General features: G+C 42.8%; 1 protein-coding gene across 1 annotated transcript; it reads left to right on the top strand.

The window, feature by feature from the left end:
• The first annotated feature begins 239 nt into the window (after window positions 1-239).
• Window positions 240-14,259, top strand: FKBP14 (FKBP prolyl isomerase 14). The gene is made up of 4 exons (XM_082755178.1): window positions 240-541; window positions 3,057-3,208; window positions 4,711-4,838; window positions 5,682-14,259. The coding sequence occupies exons 1-4, from the start codon at window positions 330-332 to the stop codon at window positions 5,838-5,840; spliced, it is 651 nt and encodes a 216-aa protein (XP_082611304.1). The 5' UTR covers window positions 240-329; the 3' UTR covers window positions 5,841-14,259.
• Window positions 14,260-15,698: the final 1,439 nt, after the last annotated feature.

The raw sequence follows: 15,698 nt of genomic DNA, 5'->3' as shown, positions 1-15,698 counted from the left end.
CGCCCGGGGCAGGGGGCCGGCCGCAGCCAATAGGAACGCGCCCCCCGTGGTGTGCGGGCGCTTCCTGGAGAGCGGAGGCCCCGCTGAACGGTCAGCGTCGCCGCCCTCCGATTGGACAAACCGCGCGACAGACGGGGAGCTCCCCCAATGGGCGACTGCGCTTGCTTGCCCTCACCAATCAGAAGGCGTGCCCCGCCCACCCCGGCACAGCGCGAAGCCGGGGGGCTGCCAGTCCCAGGCCCACTGCCACGTCTGCGGGCCGGGCTGCGGGTAACGGCTCCTAACGGCCCTAACGGCCCCGGGGCGCTGAGGGGGGCGGCGGGGCGGCTATGGCGGCTGTGCTGCGGGCCGTGCTGCTGGCCGTGCTGCTGGGCGCCGCCGTGCTGCGCTGCGCCGCCGCCGCGCTCATCCCCGCGGCCGAGGTGGAGGTGGAGGTGCTGCAGAAGCCGTTCCTGTGCCGGCGGCGCAGCAAGTGGGGGGACCTGCTGCTGGTGCACTACGAGGGCTTCCTGCAGAGCGACGGCGCCATGTTCCACTCCACGTAAGGCTGCGCGGGGCCCCGGGCTCTGTCCATGTGTCTGTGGTCGTCCGGGGGTGTGTGCGGGTGTTTATTCCTCGCTGGGTTAAAAGGCAGCTGCTCGGGAAGGTCTGGCTTGGAAAGGGGGGTGCCAGCTGTAAGGCTCCCCTCCTTTCCTTTCCGCAAATCAAAGTGCTAAAATAAATAATAAATAAATGTTGTGTGGGTTCTGCTTGCTGGTTGGGCGCTAGAAAGCAGCGTTGGATAGCGGCTGGTAAAAGGTGAGGGTGTTGGGCGTCCTCTTGGACCAACCAGGGGAACAAATTTTTGGTGTAAACCGACAAGTTTTGGTATAAAGCCATGTGGTGTGAACAATCGCTCCTTAGTTTCTGAAGCAGACTTATAGGGGAGAAGTCTGCCTTTATTTAAAAAGAAACACAGCAACATTCCCCAAAAAATCACGTGGCAGACACTGCTGTCTTCTAGTTACTGAAATGCCCTAAATGACACATCTGGGTCCAGTCTTGTTCAGCATCTCCATCGATGCTGAAGGAATCGTGTCTGCCCTCAGCAAGGACACCAATGACACAAGGCTGGAGCAGTGGCTGACAAGCCAGAAGGCTGTGCTGCCATTCAGCAAGACCTGGACAGGCTGGAGAGATGGGCAGGAAAAAATAAATGAGGTTTAATAAGAGCAAGTGTAGAGTCCTGCACCTGGGAAGGAACAACCTGAAGCATCAGTACAGGCTGGAGGGTGACCTGCTGGAGAGGAGCTCTGAGGAGAAGCACCTGGGGGTCCTGGTGGACGACAGGTTGGCCATGAGCCAGCACTGTGCCCTTGTGGCCAAGAAGGCCAACGGGATCCTGGTGTGTACTAAAAGGAGTGTGGCCAGCAGGTCCAGGGAGGTGATCCTCCCACTCCACTCTGCCCTTGTCAGGCCTCACCTGGAGTACTGTGTCCAGTTCTGGGCTCCCCAGTACAAGAAAGACAGGGATCTCCTGGAGAGAGTCCAGTGGAGGGCCACAAAGATGATACAGGGCCTGGAGCATCTTGCCTATGAAGAAAGGCTGAGAGACCTGGGTCTGTTCAGCCTGGAGAAAAGACTGAGAAGGGATCTCATCAATGTGTATAAATACCTGAGGTGTGGGAGACAGAGGGATTTGGCCAACGTCTTTTCAGTGGTTTGTGGGGACAGGACAAGGGGCAATGGCCACAAGATGGAGCCCAGGCAGTTCCGCACCAACATGCGAAAGAACTTCATGGTGAGGGTGACAGAGCACTGGGACAGGCTGCCCAGGGAGGTTGTGGAGTCTCCTTCTCTGGAGATATTCAAGGCCCGTCTGGACGCCTATGTGGGCAGCCTGCTCTAGAGAACCTGCTTTGGCAGAGGGGTTGGACCCAGTGATTTCTGGATCATCAGGTCCCTTCCAACCCCTACAATTCTGTGATTCTGAGACATTCCTCACCTGCCCCAGAGCGGAAAAACCCACAGAGCAGCAGTGATGTAAGTAGAAGGAAGAGCCAGGAACTGGGGGAGCCTGCTGAGAGCCTTCGAAGACTTGCTAATGTTGCCTTTCCTGTAAAACAACGGAATGTCAATAGTGGGATGTGGGGAAAAGAACAAGTACCTGCAGGCTATGTCTGAAATCTGCTGTTGTGGAACCCATTTAAATAAAAAATGTTTTGCATGTTCACAGATGTAAACTAAAATCTCACTAATTTTCTCTTGTAGTTTACCTGCCTCTCTAAACGGAGCTCTAGTGACACTTTAAGTTTTTGATGCTGACTAACTTCTGTAAGTGCTCGTATTTCTTGTTAAGCACCTTTCCTGCATGGCTGTCAGTTGAGCTTTTGACTGTAGTTAAAATTCTGTGCCTTTCAATAGAGTGAAGGTAACCCTGGTGTTACCACCTGGTTAAACTGGAAAAGGGGATTGTCTGCCTATTTTAAACTTAAATGTTTTGCATGCACCTGTTCCTCTTTTTCTAAACTATCTGCTGTGTAGTTATTTTTTTTTTTTCCCCAATGGCTTTTTCAGAAGAGATGTGTCAGACTCCTCTAAGCATGCTATAAAATAGATTGTAATCGTGACCTAGCTGGTTTTTGATTCGCAGCTTACCAAAGATGTGCAATAGCTTCAAATATGTGTGTGTGTGTATATATATATATATGTATATATATTTATTTTTTATATTTATATATGTATTTTTTTTAAAGTAGAAATGCCTTTCTAGTCTGATCAGCTTCAAAGTGGAAATGGGTGATCAGGGAAGTGAAGGTGGGGATCCAGGTTGTTCAGCATTGTCAGAAGCACACCATGGACGTGCTCTTTTATTTCTTTCCAGTTCTTAAGAAACCTTGTCATGCCAGGCAGAACTTCTAAGAGCTTTAAAAGTCTGGGTATTTCATTTAAGAAATACCAAGGTGCCAACTGAGATTCTTTTTTATTATATAGCTGTGCTGTGAACATCTTCCATCTGTTCCACGTGCCTTTTATGGAACTTGCTGTTTGAAGACTTTTATCCCATTCTTTTCCAGTCACAAGCATAACAATGGCCAGCCTATGTGGTTTACACTTGGCATAAGGGAGGCTATCAAAGGTTGGGACAAAGGCTTGAAGGACATGTGTGTGGGAGAGAAGCGGAAGCTAACTATTCCACCAGCCCTTGCTTATGGAAAAGAAGGGAAAGGTAAAACACCTGAAGTCCTTCCCTCGTTTTATTTATTTTTGTCTTTGTTGATTTACTCTTGGCCTAAGAGGTTAGCAAGCTTTCAAGCTTCTGTTAGTGTCGTGTTCAGTGGTGCTCAGCTTTATTTTATTTTTATTCCATCAAACTTGAAGTGCTTACTTAGGTATCACCTTGGCTGTTGCATCTGTGTTTGTGTTAATGCTTCCTGAATGTGCATGTGCAAGCCTCGTTCTTGTTTGTGGGTTTCTTTTGAACCCAGAAGAACTCCCAGTGCTGCTACCTATCTTCTTGTGTTCTCAGCTGATATGGTGAAAACTCGCTGTTTATTTCTCCAGAAAGGGATGCTTTATTCTTTCCCTCCTCCAGACACTTTTAGTCATGCCTGTTACCCGAAATGAGATATGCAGGAACACTGGCAGCCATGCTGACATCTACTGAAAATGTACTGAATGCTGCATGGACAGAAAAAAACATTGCTTGTAATGTTTTCTGCCAGTAGTACACAGGCTGAGAGTATTGAGGATATTTTTTCCTTTCCAACATTTCCAGACCCATCTTTTAATGGGCAGGTCAGGTCTGGGATCTGCAGTTAAATGAGTGTCAGTTTGAATGAAGCAGGAATGTTACTTTTACTGCTTTATGCGGGGCACTACTGTAAATTTTTCCACAAAAAGCCACTAAACGCTGCAGAGCTCACCTAGTAATTACAGCCATACTTGCCTTGACTAAAATGCACAACACTACAAGCCTTCAAAGACTTCTAAGCCTCACCTATGGCTTTAATGCAAGAAGGCTGAATGAGTAAACACTGCTAGCTGCTGTGAGGAATGCTGTATTTTAGGAAAAAATGAAGTATTTGAACATAATTACGTTGCTATTTTCAAACGATGACAGAAATACTCCATTTTCTTCATGCTTTGCTCTGAACACACATGAATTCACTAGCCTCCCACCTGGTGCCTTGCCTGCCGTCTGCCCCGAGTGATGAGTCAGATGCCTTGTGCTGTAATGCTCAGAAAAAATTACCTGAGTTCAAACCCTGTGCAAGCCACTGTGGTCTGCAGTTCCAGAAGTTTCTGCACATTTATTCATCCCAGAAATCTCTAATCTTGTTTGGCGCTGCAGCTCAGGCTATGTTTAACACCACATCTTCAAAATAGGATTAGTTTTCTCCCTGTCATCTCAGGTTATGTGGGTATTGTTGGGGTGCTTCCATCCAATATAGGAATACAGAGAGCTTAAATAGGACCAAACGTGAGAGAAGCCAAAGTCATGTGCATTTAAAGTTGCATGTGCACTGCAGGGGCTGCTCAAGGTCTGGGCTACAGTCTGAAATATTTGCACTTCTCATTGTCAGTGGTGCTTATCCAGTTTAGTTCAAAATGCAGGATGCTTGAGAAGTGGTGGGACTAGCAGAATGTTTCTCTGAGACATATGGCTTCTGTGTGGCACAGAATGTGTAATTGTTTTTAACTTTTCTGTATGTTTACCATTCTGGGCAGGAAAAATTCCACCTGAGAGCACGCTGATATTCAACGTCGACCTTCTAGAAATTAGGAATGGACCAAGATCTCATGAGTCATTCCAAGAGATGGATCTTAACGATGATTGGAAACTGTCCAAGCAAGAGGTGAGTGGGTTACTCTTCTTGTGAGGAAACCCATTGGGAGGAAACCTAATGGGATGATGTAGAGGTAAAGGAAAAGACAAACTTTGGCTTATAAGCTTAACTTTTAATAAAACTAAGGTGAAGATGCACGGCTATGCTGCGCCATGCTGAGCCTTGGATCCCAGCTGAACTGGTGGATCGAGGGATTTAAAAGGGATGCATTAGGATTAATATTCGGATAGAAGGCTTTGCAGTGTAGAACACCTGGGCTCTCAATAGTTAAACCTTAAACTCGGTAAAAATCATCTGATATTGTTAAAAACATTGCTCACCATTAGTAACTAGTGTGGTGTAAATAACTGTTCTAGCAGTCTTGTTAAAAGCTGCCTCAAACCTATTTGTCCTTCAAAGCTTTGAGATTTGCAGGAATAAGTCCTTATTAATGTAGTTCCCATTAGAGCAGCAGATGCCAAGTTTGTGGACGGATTTCTGTATCTATTTGGGGTGGCTGTTTACACCTGATGGTTTTTCAACGTGCTAAGATGTGAAAAAGCTGTTTTGGTCTTTGACCAATTGATACCTAATACTTCATTGAATATACAACAGATGACAGGCTTTCTTGGCACACTTTTCAGTCAGATACCGTAAAGCTATGGCAACTGCTTTGCTAGTTTTATTTTCTCTGAGAGTCTTTCATCACTGAACTTGGCTGCAGAATCAATCAGACAAGTACTGTTCTGTCAGTGGCATAGGAAGGAAGGTATCTGTTAATAGTTTAATGCTACCATCCCAAACATAATGGCCCTCCAGTACTTAATTTTCTCGTAAGCCTAAAAACTTTAACTCTCACCCTTTACCTTACAGGTGAAAATTTACTTGAAGAAAGAATTTGAAAAACATGGAGCAGTGGTAAATGACACACAGCACGATGCTTTGGTTGAAGACATATTTGATAAAGAGGATGAAGACAGCGATGGGTTTATATCTGCAAGGGAATTCACGTACAAGCACGATGAGCTCTAGAGAAGGGTGACACAATTTTTTTGACACAAATGGCAGTGACTTAGACTGTCTGGTTCTCTTGTCATCTTGATTCTGTGTTTTGGAATTGACAGCTGCTGTCGGCAAAAAAGAACAACCCAACACTATGTATCAGAAGATAATTTCTGTTGTTTATGTAAAAATGATTTAAACTATTTGTAAGTATGAAAATGTACTTTTGTGCAGCAAAGATTTGCACATTCCATGTTTTTTAAATTTTGTATTAACTTATTTTTTAGAAATGAAACCAGGTTTCCACTTTGCAAACACTTTGAAAATCAAAATCCGGTTCAGTGCCTTTCTGTGATTTGTTTGTGCGTTGAGATCACTTTCAGTGACTTTTATGTCCGAATTCTGGTCTGTGGCTTAAGGTTAATTACTTTTAACCTTCCTTCTTGTGTGTCAGTGCTTGAAAAGCAGTATGCTGATCTTGCTTTTTTCTGCAGCTTTGGAAAAGCTATACTTGAAAGCATCAACATCTCCTAACACAGCTGAGAAACTGATACAAAGCTGAATGAGAGGAATGTCTGTCCTGTGCTGCTTCTGCTTTTCTCAAGGGAGAGTGTTACCAATTGTGTCAATAATTGCCTGTTTTTTTCATTCTGTGAACAAAGTAGGAGTTAAATGTCACTTTTTTTTTTTTCATGTTTAGTATCAGGAACATTCTAGGAAATAACTGCAGTTTGGAAAACAGCAAGTTATGCTGCACTATAGGGATGGTGTCATTTACATACCTACATAAACACATTGTTTTTGAAACTCAGTGCTTGTGTTCACAAAGAAAAATAATCCTTGTCCTCAAGTTTTGAGGGAGATCTAAAACAAAGTGTTGCAAAGCTGAAGCTTTTCCCCATTTTCAGAAGAGAAAGAGCGTGCTAAATGGAGGCTTGGTATGTCCTGAAGAAAGCTGCATTGCTTACCTGCTTTGCTACTGCCTGAATTGCAGAACTTGTCTCATCCTTACACCTTTGCTGTATTTTCACAAGTTAAGCACAGAAATTATTTGAATTTTAAGTAATAAAGTGAAGTTTTGAGGCATGAGGTAAATACTACAGTGCTGCATCTTCATATGAGTAGAGGCAATGAGGATTTTAACTCCATCTCGTGTTTGAACCCTCTCTGGAGAGAAAGAAGCTTAGCCATCATCCATGGGCTCCTAAATGAGAGGCTGAGGTATTTCTTGGAAGGAATTAAATTGTATTCCGACACCTCTAATAGGGGTTTCTGGACACGGTACTTTGAAAAAAAATAAAAATAAAAAATGCCCAAGGCTAAAGAGGGACAAAGGCAAATCCAGTTATATAAAATCAGTGCTGATGGATTGTGCTAATCCCTAACTAGTGCCAAGTGGGGCTTTGCCTTCCAGGTTCTCTATACAGTAAATGAGCCAGTTGTTCTCCCTGCCACCTAGTGTTGAAAGTAAGCATTAGAAGACTGCTTTATTAGACTTGAGCTGGACATCAAGGATTGCTGTAAACAGTGATTGATTTTCTGGGGAAAAAAAGTATAAGTGAAGGTATGCAAGGCTGAAATCTGTGTTCTTCCAGCATCTGGTATTTTGTGGCCAATGACCTATGTGATGTGGAGTTGTGGTCACATATTTTGTTTTCAAGAACTCAATCATGCTATCTAGTCTGAAACCCGCTTATACTTTCTCTCCCACAGCGTTCTATGGCAGTGAGTTTTACAGTAGAACGATGTAGGATTCCCTTTGTTTTTATGCTCGTTGCTTGTCCTGGTTCTTGTGAGGAAATAATGAATAAGCATTTATATCATCTTACCAGTCATAATTTTGCATATAACTTTTTTTTCTTTTTTTCTTTTTTCCTCATCACTGGAAAATTCAGCTTGCCTAACATTGTTTGTGAGCTGGGTGTCTTGATTTCTTCTAAAGTCACTAGAGCACTAGGCACTTGGCAGCAACTCATCACATTTATATTGTTGGTGTGGGTCAGGATAGATGCCTCATCGAGCAGAGGTACCTGTCTTTCTCCATTAACTACGTGGGGAGCCTAGACAATTCCTGCAACTGAGGCCAAGGATGGCAAATGGGATATGAAGGTGGCCCTTAAGGCAGCCTTGCTTAGGATGCAGGAGCCAGCTGGTAACAACCAACCAAATAGGAAATGCTGTGTGTGCTCTGCTGGGGAGAGCAGAACTGAGACTTGGGTTGGGTCTGTAATGTTTAGCATATTCTCTGAACACCTGTCTGGGAAATTAAAACATAAAAACATGAGATAAAACTTGCCCCTGATCACCAGACAAATATTTAAACCTTTTAAATGGATGCTAGTGTGCCTCTTCAGTGAGGACCAAGTGTTTCCTTGGTATTAAATGCAAGTTGGGAGGCAGAGAATACTGTGAAATGTACATATGCATTATCTTAGATTTTTAAAGTATTTCATAAAAATGGCTTCCAGTAAACGTGTACCATAGGCAGTTTGTACCAGCAGACTATTAAAGCTGCAAGACTGAAATGCTCTCTCTGTTTGGTGCGTTATGTGTTGATTCATGGCAGACTGGATGGGGTTTGTTCTTGCTGCTTTTCGTGGTGGCTGTGGTACATTTTCTGAAATTGAGCTAAAAACACTTTCAAAACTGCAGAATCAGCAGCAGATTTGAGAAGCCACTGCAACTTCATTACCATTTGCTATCATTCAAGTCCTTCTGTGAAGATGATGGGTTTTTTAGGTAGAAATATTGCTGCTTGTCTTACTCTCAGCTGCGTCTGCTTGTTAATCCACAGGGCATATTGCTGCAGTACCAGCAGGAGCCAGCTAGCTACCTGCAGGAGAGCAGAGGCAGGCAGCTGCCTGCCCTATGAGGGAGGAGGAATATTGGAGCTTCAGGGGCACTCAACAACATTTAGACTGGCTGGTTTCTGAAATGCAAGGTATATTTCCATGAGGAAACAAACCCTCAGTGCTTGTCTCTAAGATGCAGCACTTGAAGAAGTGGAGATGGCTCAAAACAGCATTGTGAGCACGTACTGGATTGTTCCTCCTCCTGAAGTTTATAGTTTATAGCCTCCTTCACACATTTCTTGTTTTATGGTTACCTAGGAAAATACACACTGATGATTTTTAGAACGGCAGCCTGTCATTCAGAGCTACTACCTAGCAATTACAGGAGTTAGTGCCTTCTGTAGGTACAGAAGCAGCCTTCAGAGCTCATTTTATTTGAAAATCCTCGCAGTGCAGTGACACGAGAAGGCTTTTGGCAAAGCTTCAGGAACAGTGTTTACAGTTTGAGATGTTTTCTGAAGCTTTCTTCTTTGAGATCAACTGACAAGGCAAACAGTGCTGAAGCTATAGGAATTGCTTTATTCGGTTTTAACTCTGCTTTTCAGCGCCTTGTGTCCTTATGCTGTCAGCAACATTCCCAGTATCGAGGTGTTCTGGTTTGTAACGAGGTCATAAAATTGCAGCGTTAAGTACACACTGAACAAACTGCTATCATAGCTTCTCGTCCATGACACTTAGAACTGAAATGATCCATGGCATGTTTTTCAAAGCAAAAATAGATGGTACAGGTCAGCCTTTAAATTACAAGTGTTTTTGTCATACGTGCTTCCCCAAACCACAAAATCTCTGCCATTAGATAGGAGGATGTCTAATCCTCCAGAAATCCCGGCTTTGGGTGGCAGGCGAGTATCAGCAGGATGGAGAGAGCTCACTGCTTTGGGACGTTTCTGGGGAAAGCAGCAAAATTAGGGTAAGTGTGCTAAAAGATGGTGGAAGCATGCAGAACGATGTGAGAAATGCAGAAGGTTTTCTTTCCTCAGTCCTTTTGGCATCTGCTTCCTTGGCAGAAAGAACACTGGCAGCCACTGGTGCAGGTACTGCAAATTATAAGGCTCGTTCCTGATCTGGCTTTGGTTAGAAATCACTGCTTCAGACAATTTCTGTGTGGATTCTACTGTTACAACTAAGCTAAATTCACATTTCCAAGGACCATTAAAGAATACTCAGAACAGTTATGCTGAGTTTGATGTCTTCTTAAAAATACAGCAGCCTCATCACAGAGCTTTTGCAAAAAACAAAGCAATCAACCCCCCAAAACAAACAAACAAACAAAAAACCAGCCCTGAATCCTTAATCCTTAACACTGAATCATTTTTGGTAACAGGAAATAAACATGCAACAACCAGAACCTGCTTAGTTTTGTGTAATCCTGGATAATTTTAGCCTCTCCTGAAAGTTAATCATAATGCTTACATTCTGCGTCCTAGTTTTCTTCCGGCTTGTAGCAAAAACAACTGTGACAAAATAATGATCTTCTTTTAGCTGTCCTGCTTCTGTTTTTTATGTTTGTGCTTGATCATGCCAACGGTTTAACTCCAGAAATGTAACTGAGAAGCTCGGTAGGAAGCTCTGTATCTCTTACAGGGACCAGAACCTTCACCATCAGCTTTCCCAACCTGCAGGGGATTCAGGTGGGAGTTGCCTCTGGCATCACATTTTTTCCTTCCAGGAGTTTGAGCTCCAGAAGCAGGCTTGCTTAGCTTTCCCCCAGTTGGAAGCCTCGTGGTATTTCTGCTACCTTGACGGATATAAAAAAAAATGTAGGAGGTTGGTTTAGCTGAGAAATTTGCTGCTCAGAGGTACGATCATTCGAAGCTTAAGCATGTCAGGTAAACAATTTTGTGCAAGGTTTCTGAATGCCGTGGCTCTGAAGGCTTACTTTTAAGACTTTCTGGCTTGCTATTTACTAAATGAAATCCCTTTCAAAATGTTATTAGGAACACCTTATGGATGTGAGAGCAAATTTTAGTTTGTGTTCTGTGTATTCCTTAGCTCTCTCTGTCTCATTTCCCACAAAGGGGCTACAAGGGCTGGACCGAGCCATCAGTGGCAGCAGGGGAAAATCATGTTGTGGAGCTTTCACTATCTTTGTGCACTGCTGGCAGGATTTTATGTGTGTTGAGCACAGGTTTGTCCTGTTTGTCCTGCTTTTTTTTTTTTCCCCTTATAAAATAGTAAGCATAAAAATAAAATATAAAATAGTAATATTTCAGCAGCTCTGCCTGCTGAAATCTGGTGTATCGAGCTCTTCAAAGCTTCCCAAATCCCAGTTAGGCGTTCCTCTAATTTAAAAATTCTGAGGTGGATGCTAACTACCACTAAGAGCTGCTCTTTGTATTAGACGCAACGCTTCTAATTTCTAGTTTGTCGTGACCTGCTTAAGGAGATTAAATGACGCAGGATAATTGATTCCTCATCTGAGAGTCTGACTGAAAGCATTAAATCAGTCTTGTCCTCTTGCATTTTATTGCCACTGAAATTTCTTTAAAGCAGCCGATGCTTTCTCTTCTGCTTCTTTCCCTGACTAATAAACGAGGTAATCCCCGTTTCTTTTGCATGTTTAGCCTGCCAGCTCTCTGGAAGTAAATAGCACGGCTTAGCTCTGGTCTCTAATCTGTTGGGATATGTTTTTAGAGAACAGATTTTCATCCCATAAATGCAAAGTAAGATGTTATTAATGACTCTGTGTCCACCTCCTGCTGTAGCTGACCTGGGCTCACCGTGGCACCCTCTTACAGCCCCAAGGGCTGTGCAAAAACAACCCTAACCTTGCACCTTGCTTTTTGAGCAGGCAGCTGTGGGAGAGCAGCACAGAGATGTGTCGATTTCTCTGGACAACCAGAGTGCCATCAGCCAGGGCCCTGCTGTCACACCACTGCCCCTGGGTGAAGCTAAGCATGGGCTTGGGAAAAACACCAGGGGTCCTTGCAATGGGGAGAAATGGGAGAGAAGTTAAAGGCAGGGGAACTCTGCACCATCCCATGTTTCTTGGCTGATAGCCACAGCCAGTGCAAGGAAGTTTAAAAACTCCTGGGTAATCCATTAATGACGTTTCTTCATTAAAACAAGCATGTAAAAAATAGCATGTGAAATGTTGCTTATGTGTAAGCTTTGTTTTGTTTTTCCCCTCTCTCCTGTTACCTACCATTTTCTAGTCACACGCTGTGGGCCAGGCGTGTGTAATAACTGGGAGCTCTTTCCTCAGAAAGAAACGCTCAGTCACGGATATTTTTAAACTATGTTTTTCCCATCCTTTTGCAAGTGCTGCAACCAAATGAATGTCTTTGGTTTCCTTTGGTCTCACTTCAGTCTGAAGCATTTCTGTTGCCAGAGATCCCTTCCTACCTGCAGCTATTGACCAGTTGGTGCTGCAGAAACCCACCCCGAGCCTCCCAGACAGGACATGCCCTGTTTGCAGCCCCCAGTGTCCGAGGTGCACGCGATGGTGAATAGAAGCTGCTGCCACACGCTTCGCTCCTAAGTGTGCTCAGCAGACCTGTTGCTGTGGTAACTCCTGGAAGCCTGTAACCTCCTCTTTGCATTGCAGCAGATGGCTGACACATCACCGAGTGGCATTTTCTGTCCCTTTTATTACTGTCCAATCTTTCCTCTAAGTGCTGTGATTTAATTTGCAGCAATTTACGCACAGATCATTCGGACACGACACACTAATACACAATATAAAGCTCTTTCAGATAATACACAGTCACTTCAATAAATTCCTCCATCACCTGCGTGACACCAGAACTGTTTTTATCTTATGCCTCGCTGTTTAAGCTGTTGCAATTTTATGAATAATGCTAAACTTGGAAAAACCCTAAGCTTGAATTTTAATACAGTTTTAACAGCAGTAACTATATAGCACATGGTTACTGTAGCACGTTTCTTGCAGAGGGAAGTGAGAGCACTTTTCCAGTTCATTGCTCTGCTACAAGCATTTCTGCACAGGCAGCACAGTAACAGTGGAAGCATATATCAGGATTAAGCAGGAGCATTTAATAAAAAAAGCCGTTGTATCTCTATTTGCTGGTTCTTTGTTTTTATAACTGGCTTCTTTTCTCAGGATGACAGATTTCCTTCCACCTACCTCAACTATTTACTCTATCAAGAGTTTTAGCCTCATTGTTATAGGTGCTGTTGTAACACACTAAAAAAACCTACAGACCCACAGACTTTACAAGCCAATGACAATAAATATGTCCTGTGATACCTTTTAGAGTTATGAAAAGAAGTATGCAGCCACAGGTTACTATACATTAAAACAAGGAAGATTACAACATTTACAAAAATCAAGCAACAGACTGATGCTTTTTTTTTTTTTTTTTTTTTTTTTTTTTTTTTTTTTTTTTTTTTTTTTTTTTTTTTTTGTAAACCCAATCATCCAGAAAAGAAACAACCTTTTTGAATGGGTTCTAAGCTGTGTGGTTAAGTGCTAAGTCCGATAGGTTTCTGGACCCCAAGGGTTACTGCAACCTGGTGGCACGCTGGCTTCCTCTGTCCCCACAACACTGGCTAAGCAGTTGTGATCACTGATGTCACTTCTGCAATGGAAAAATGATGTACTTTCTGTGGTGCATGAGTAAGCTCAGCATCTAAGCCTGCCTTTGTGCCTACAATGACATGGTACGCACAGCTGCAGCCATTTACATAGATTTATCTTCCGTGGCATAACTGGATAAAGGAGCTTCACCCAGGGTTTCTCGTCTCTGTATCATTTGAACGTTTGCTGAGCCCAGCAGGTGGGATCTTTACTTCTTATCAGAATATTGCACTTGCCACCCTCTGTCTTTGTTACGGATGAAACTACCTTTAGTGTGGGAGAAGTATTCTCATCTCTCCACTCCAGTCCGCTGACCATATAAAAGGAAATCCCAGTATTGCTGATACTTTATGCTCCTTAGATCTGTGTAACATCGTTTGAATTTACTGGCCTATGGTGTAGGTATGATCCTAGGGGCTTGCAGGGTTTTCCAATGTTACACAGGGTTGGCTTTTCTCTATTTGAGAAGATTTTTGCCCAATAACTAAATGAAAGTGGAATCCTTTAAGTTTAGTGGAATGCCTTTAACAGCTAGAGGTTTAGAATTCTGACTTAGCAGCAGGCAGGTCATTTTTTTCCTGTATAACCCAAATACATCTGATTTTTATGTGCTCTGAATCAGTGCTCCACCAGAGAGAACAAGACTAAGATGGTGGCTTGAAATGTCAGAAAGGAATACCAACAAAAGGGATTTCTTGGCTGTTAGTAGCCTTTCACAAAAATCTATCATGGTACATTTTCATATAGAACTGAAACACTTGGATGATCTTTTTTGTCGTCTGCATTAAGCCAACTTCTCTCCTTCCAAACTGCTGAGAGAACTAGTTCCACCGGTTGTACGTCTGTGTGTTCTGCTCCCTGACTTGCAGAGGAAAGTATTTTAGAAATCAGGAGTCAAATAGATTAGTGCTGAGGATTTGGGGTACTAGTTCTGCTGAATAGGCTTTGTTCTCCAACTGAGGAGGTGTTTAAAGAACAAAAATAAACTGTAACAAGCTATACATTGCTCTGTTTGGGTTTTGGTCTCTCTCTTTTCACAGATAAAACAGAACAAATGTTCTTTGAATTTCTCTTCTGTAAAGATGTGTTCTGCGCTCCTTCAATATTGTACCCCATTTAATCTTTTACAAGAGAATAAACATTTGTTTTGTATACCCACAAATTCTGCTGTCGTGTTATTAAAGATGATGAGCAAATAATCAATAAATAATCATTACGGCTTTGTCCAAATTATGATAATTTTGTATTTTCTGTTTGCGCAGCAGTTCCACTCAAAGGTTTCCAAGATGCAGCTGTAACTAAATGCTCTCTGTATTTCATTTATGAGGTAATTGAATTTCCATGAGGTTACAAGTTTTATCCAAAGCTGAGCCACAAGCTCATGGCAGAACGACACACATACACCACATACTCTCCTGCCTGCCCAGGCCATGCTCTAACCGCTCATCCTTGGTGCTTTACATAGTTCGTGACAGCTTACACAGAAAGGAAGCATCAAGGACTTCTGCGTAGCCAGTATTTAATCATTCAGTAGACAGTCTAATAATTCCTAGGTAGATTATACTCAGCCATAATCATCTCTGGTGTAATTAGGAGAATAGACTTAGTCATCTAAGTGAGCATAATATGGGTAATGGAAGTGGTGTGTCGCAGGATATAATTTAAAACTCCTTTTAAACTGCACCTGTTCTTTTCATCAGCTATCTTTCTGATTCTGCAAAGCAAGCTATGACACAGTTCATCCTTCATGTAATTCCAGAGCAAGGAATTTGGGTCGTTATGTTTAACTGAAGTTGTTACAATTAAATTGGTATAAACTCCTCAGTTTTACAGTATTGATTAAAGTGATTCAAACCACCTCTCAGTCAGATATTTTAAGGAGGAGATATCCAGACTTTTTTCTATTGCACAACACATTGAACTGTAATTCTGATGGCAGAAAGCTGATAGCACAGGGAATCAAAGGTCTTGTCTAAAATACATAGTGGAAGATCTTGGAGTACCAAGGGCTCCATGAGACTACTGATCAGCCTTTTTTTTTTTTTTTTTTAATAAAAAGCGTTGAGCCTAAGTAATTCTAAATTAGTGCCTATTCAGGTTACTGATATAGCCCCAAAAGGTGTAGATGTCAGAATATTTTACGTTCACTGAGATTTAAACTAGGAAAGGCAAATTAATTTTTTTGATTACCTAATGAAGTTACTACTTCTCATCTGCATGTTTGACAGCAACGGTGTCCAAAGATGATCCATCATTTCTGAACCCATGCAGACCCATGGATCCTCCTGTTCCTGTAGGTGATGAGATGAAATTATTTTCTCTGTAGATGGTTCCAGGGTTTTTCCTTCTAAATTCTCTTTTAATGTAAGGTCCTGTATGTAGATTCTGCCTGCCCTTTTGTCTTTCCTTTGTTAGATTATTAAACTGGATCTACTGCTGAGCAAAGTGATATTCAAGTGTCTTGATTCCTACCTGGTAGGAGCGAGTGACTTGCAC

The sequence above is a fragment of the Aythya marila genome (genome assembly GCF_965140915.1).
Source record: "Aythya marila genome assembly, chromosome: 2".
In the NCBI taxonomy this organism is placed as follows: domain Eukaryota; kingdom Metazoa; phylum Chordata; class Aves; order Anseriformes; family Anatidae; genus Aythya; species Aythya marila.
This window is presented reverse-complemented; position numbering and strand designations above follow the sequence as displayed.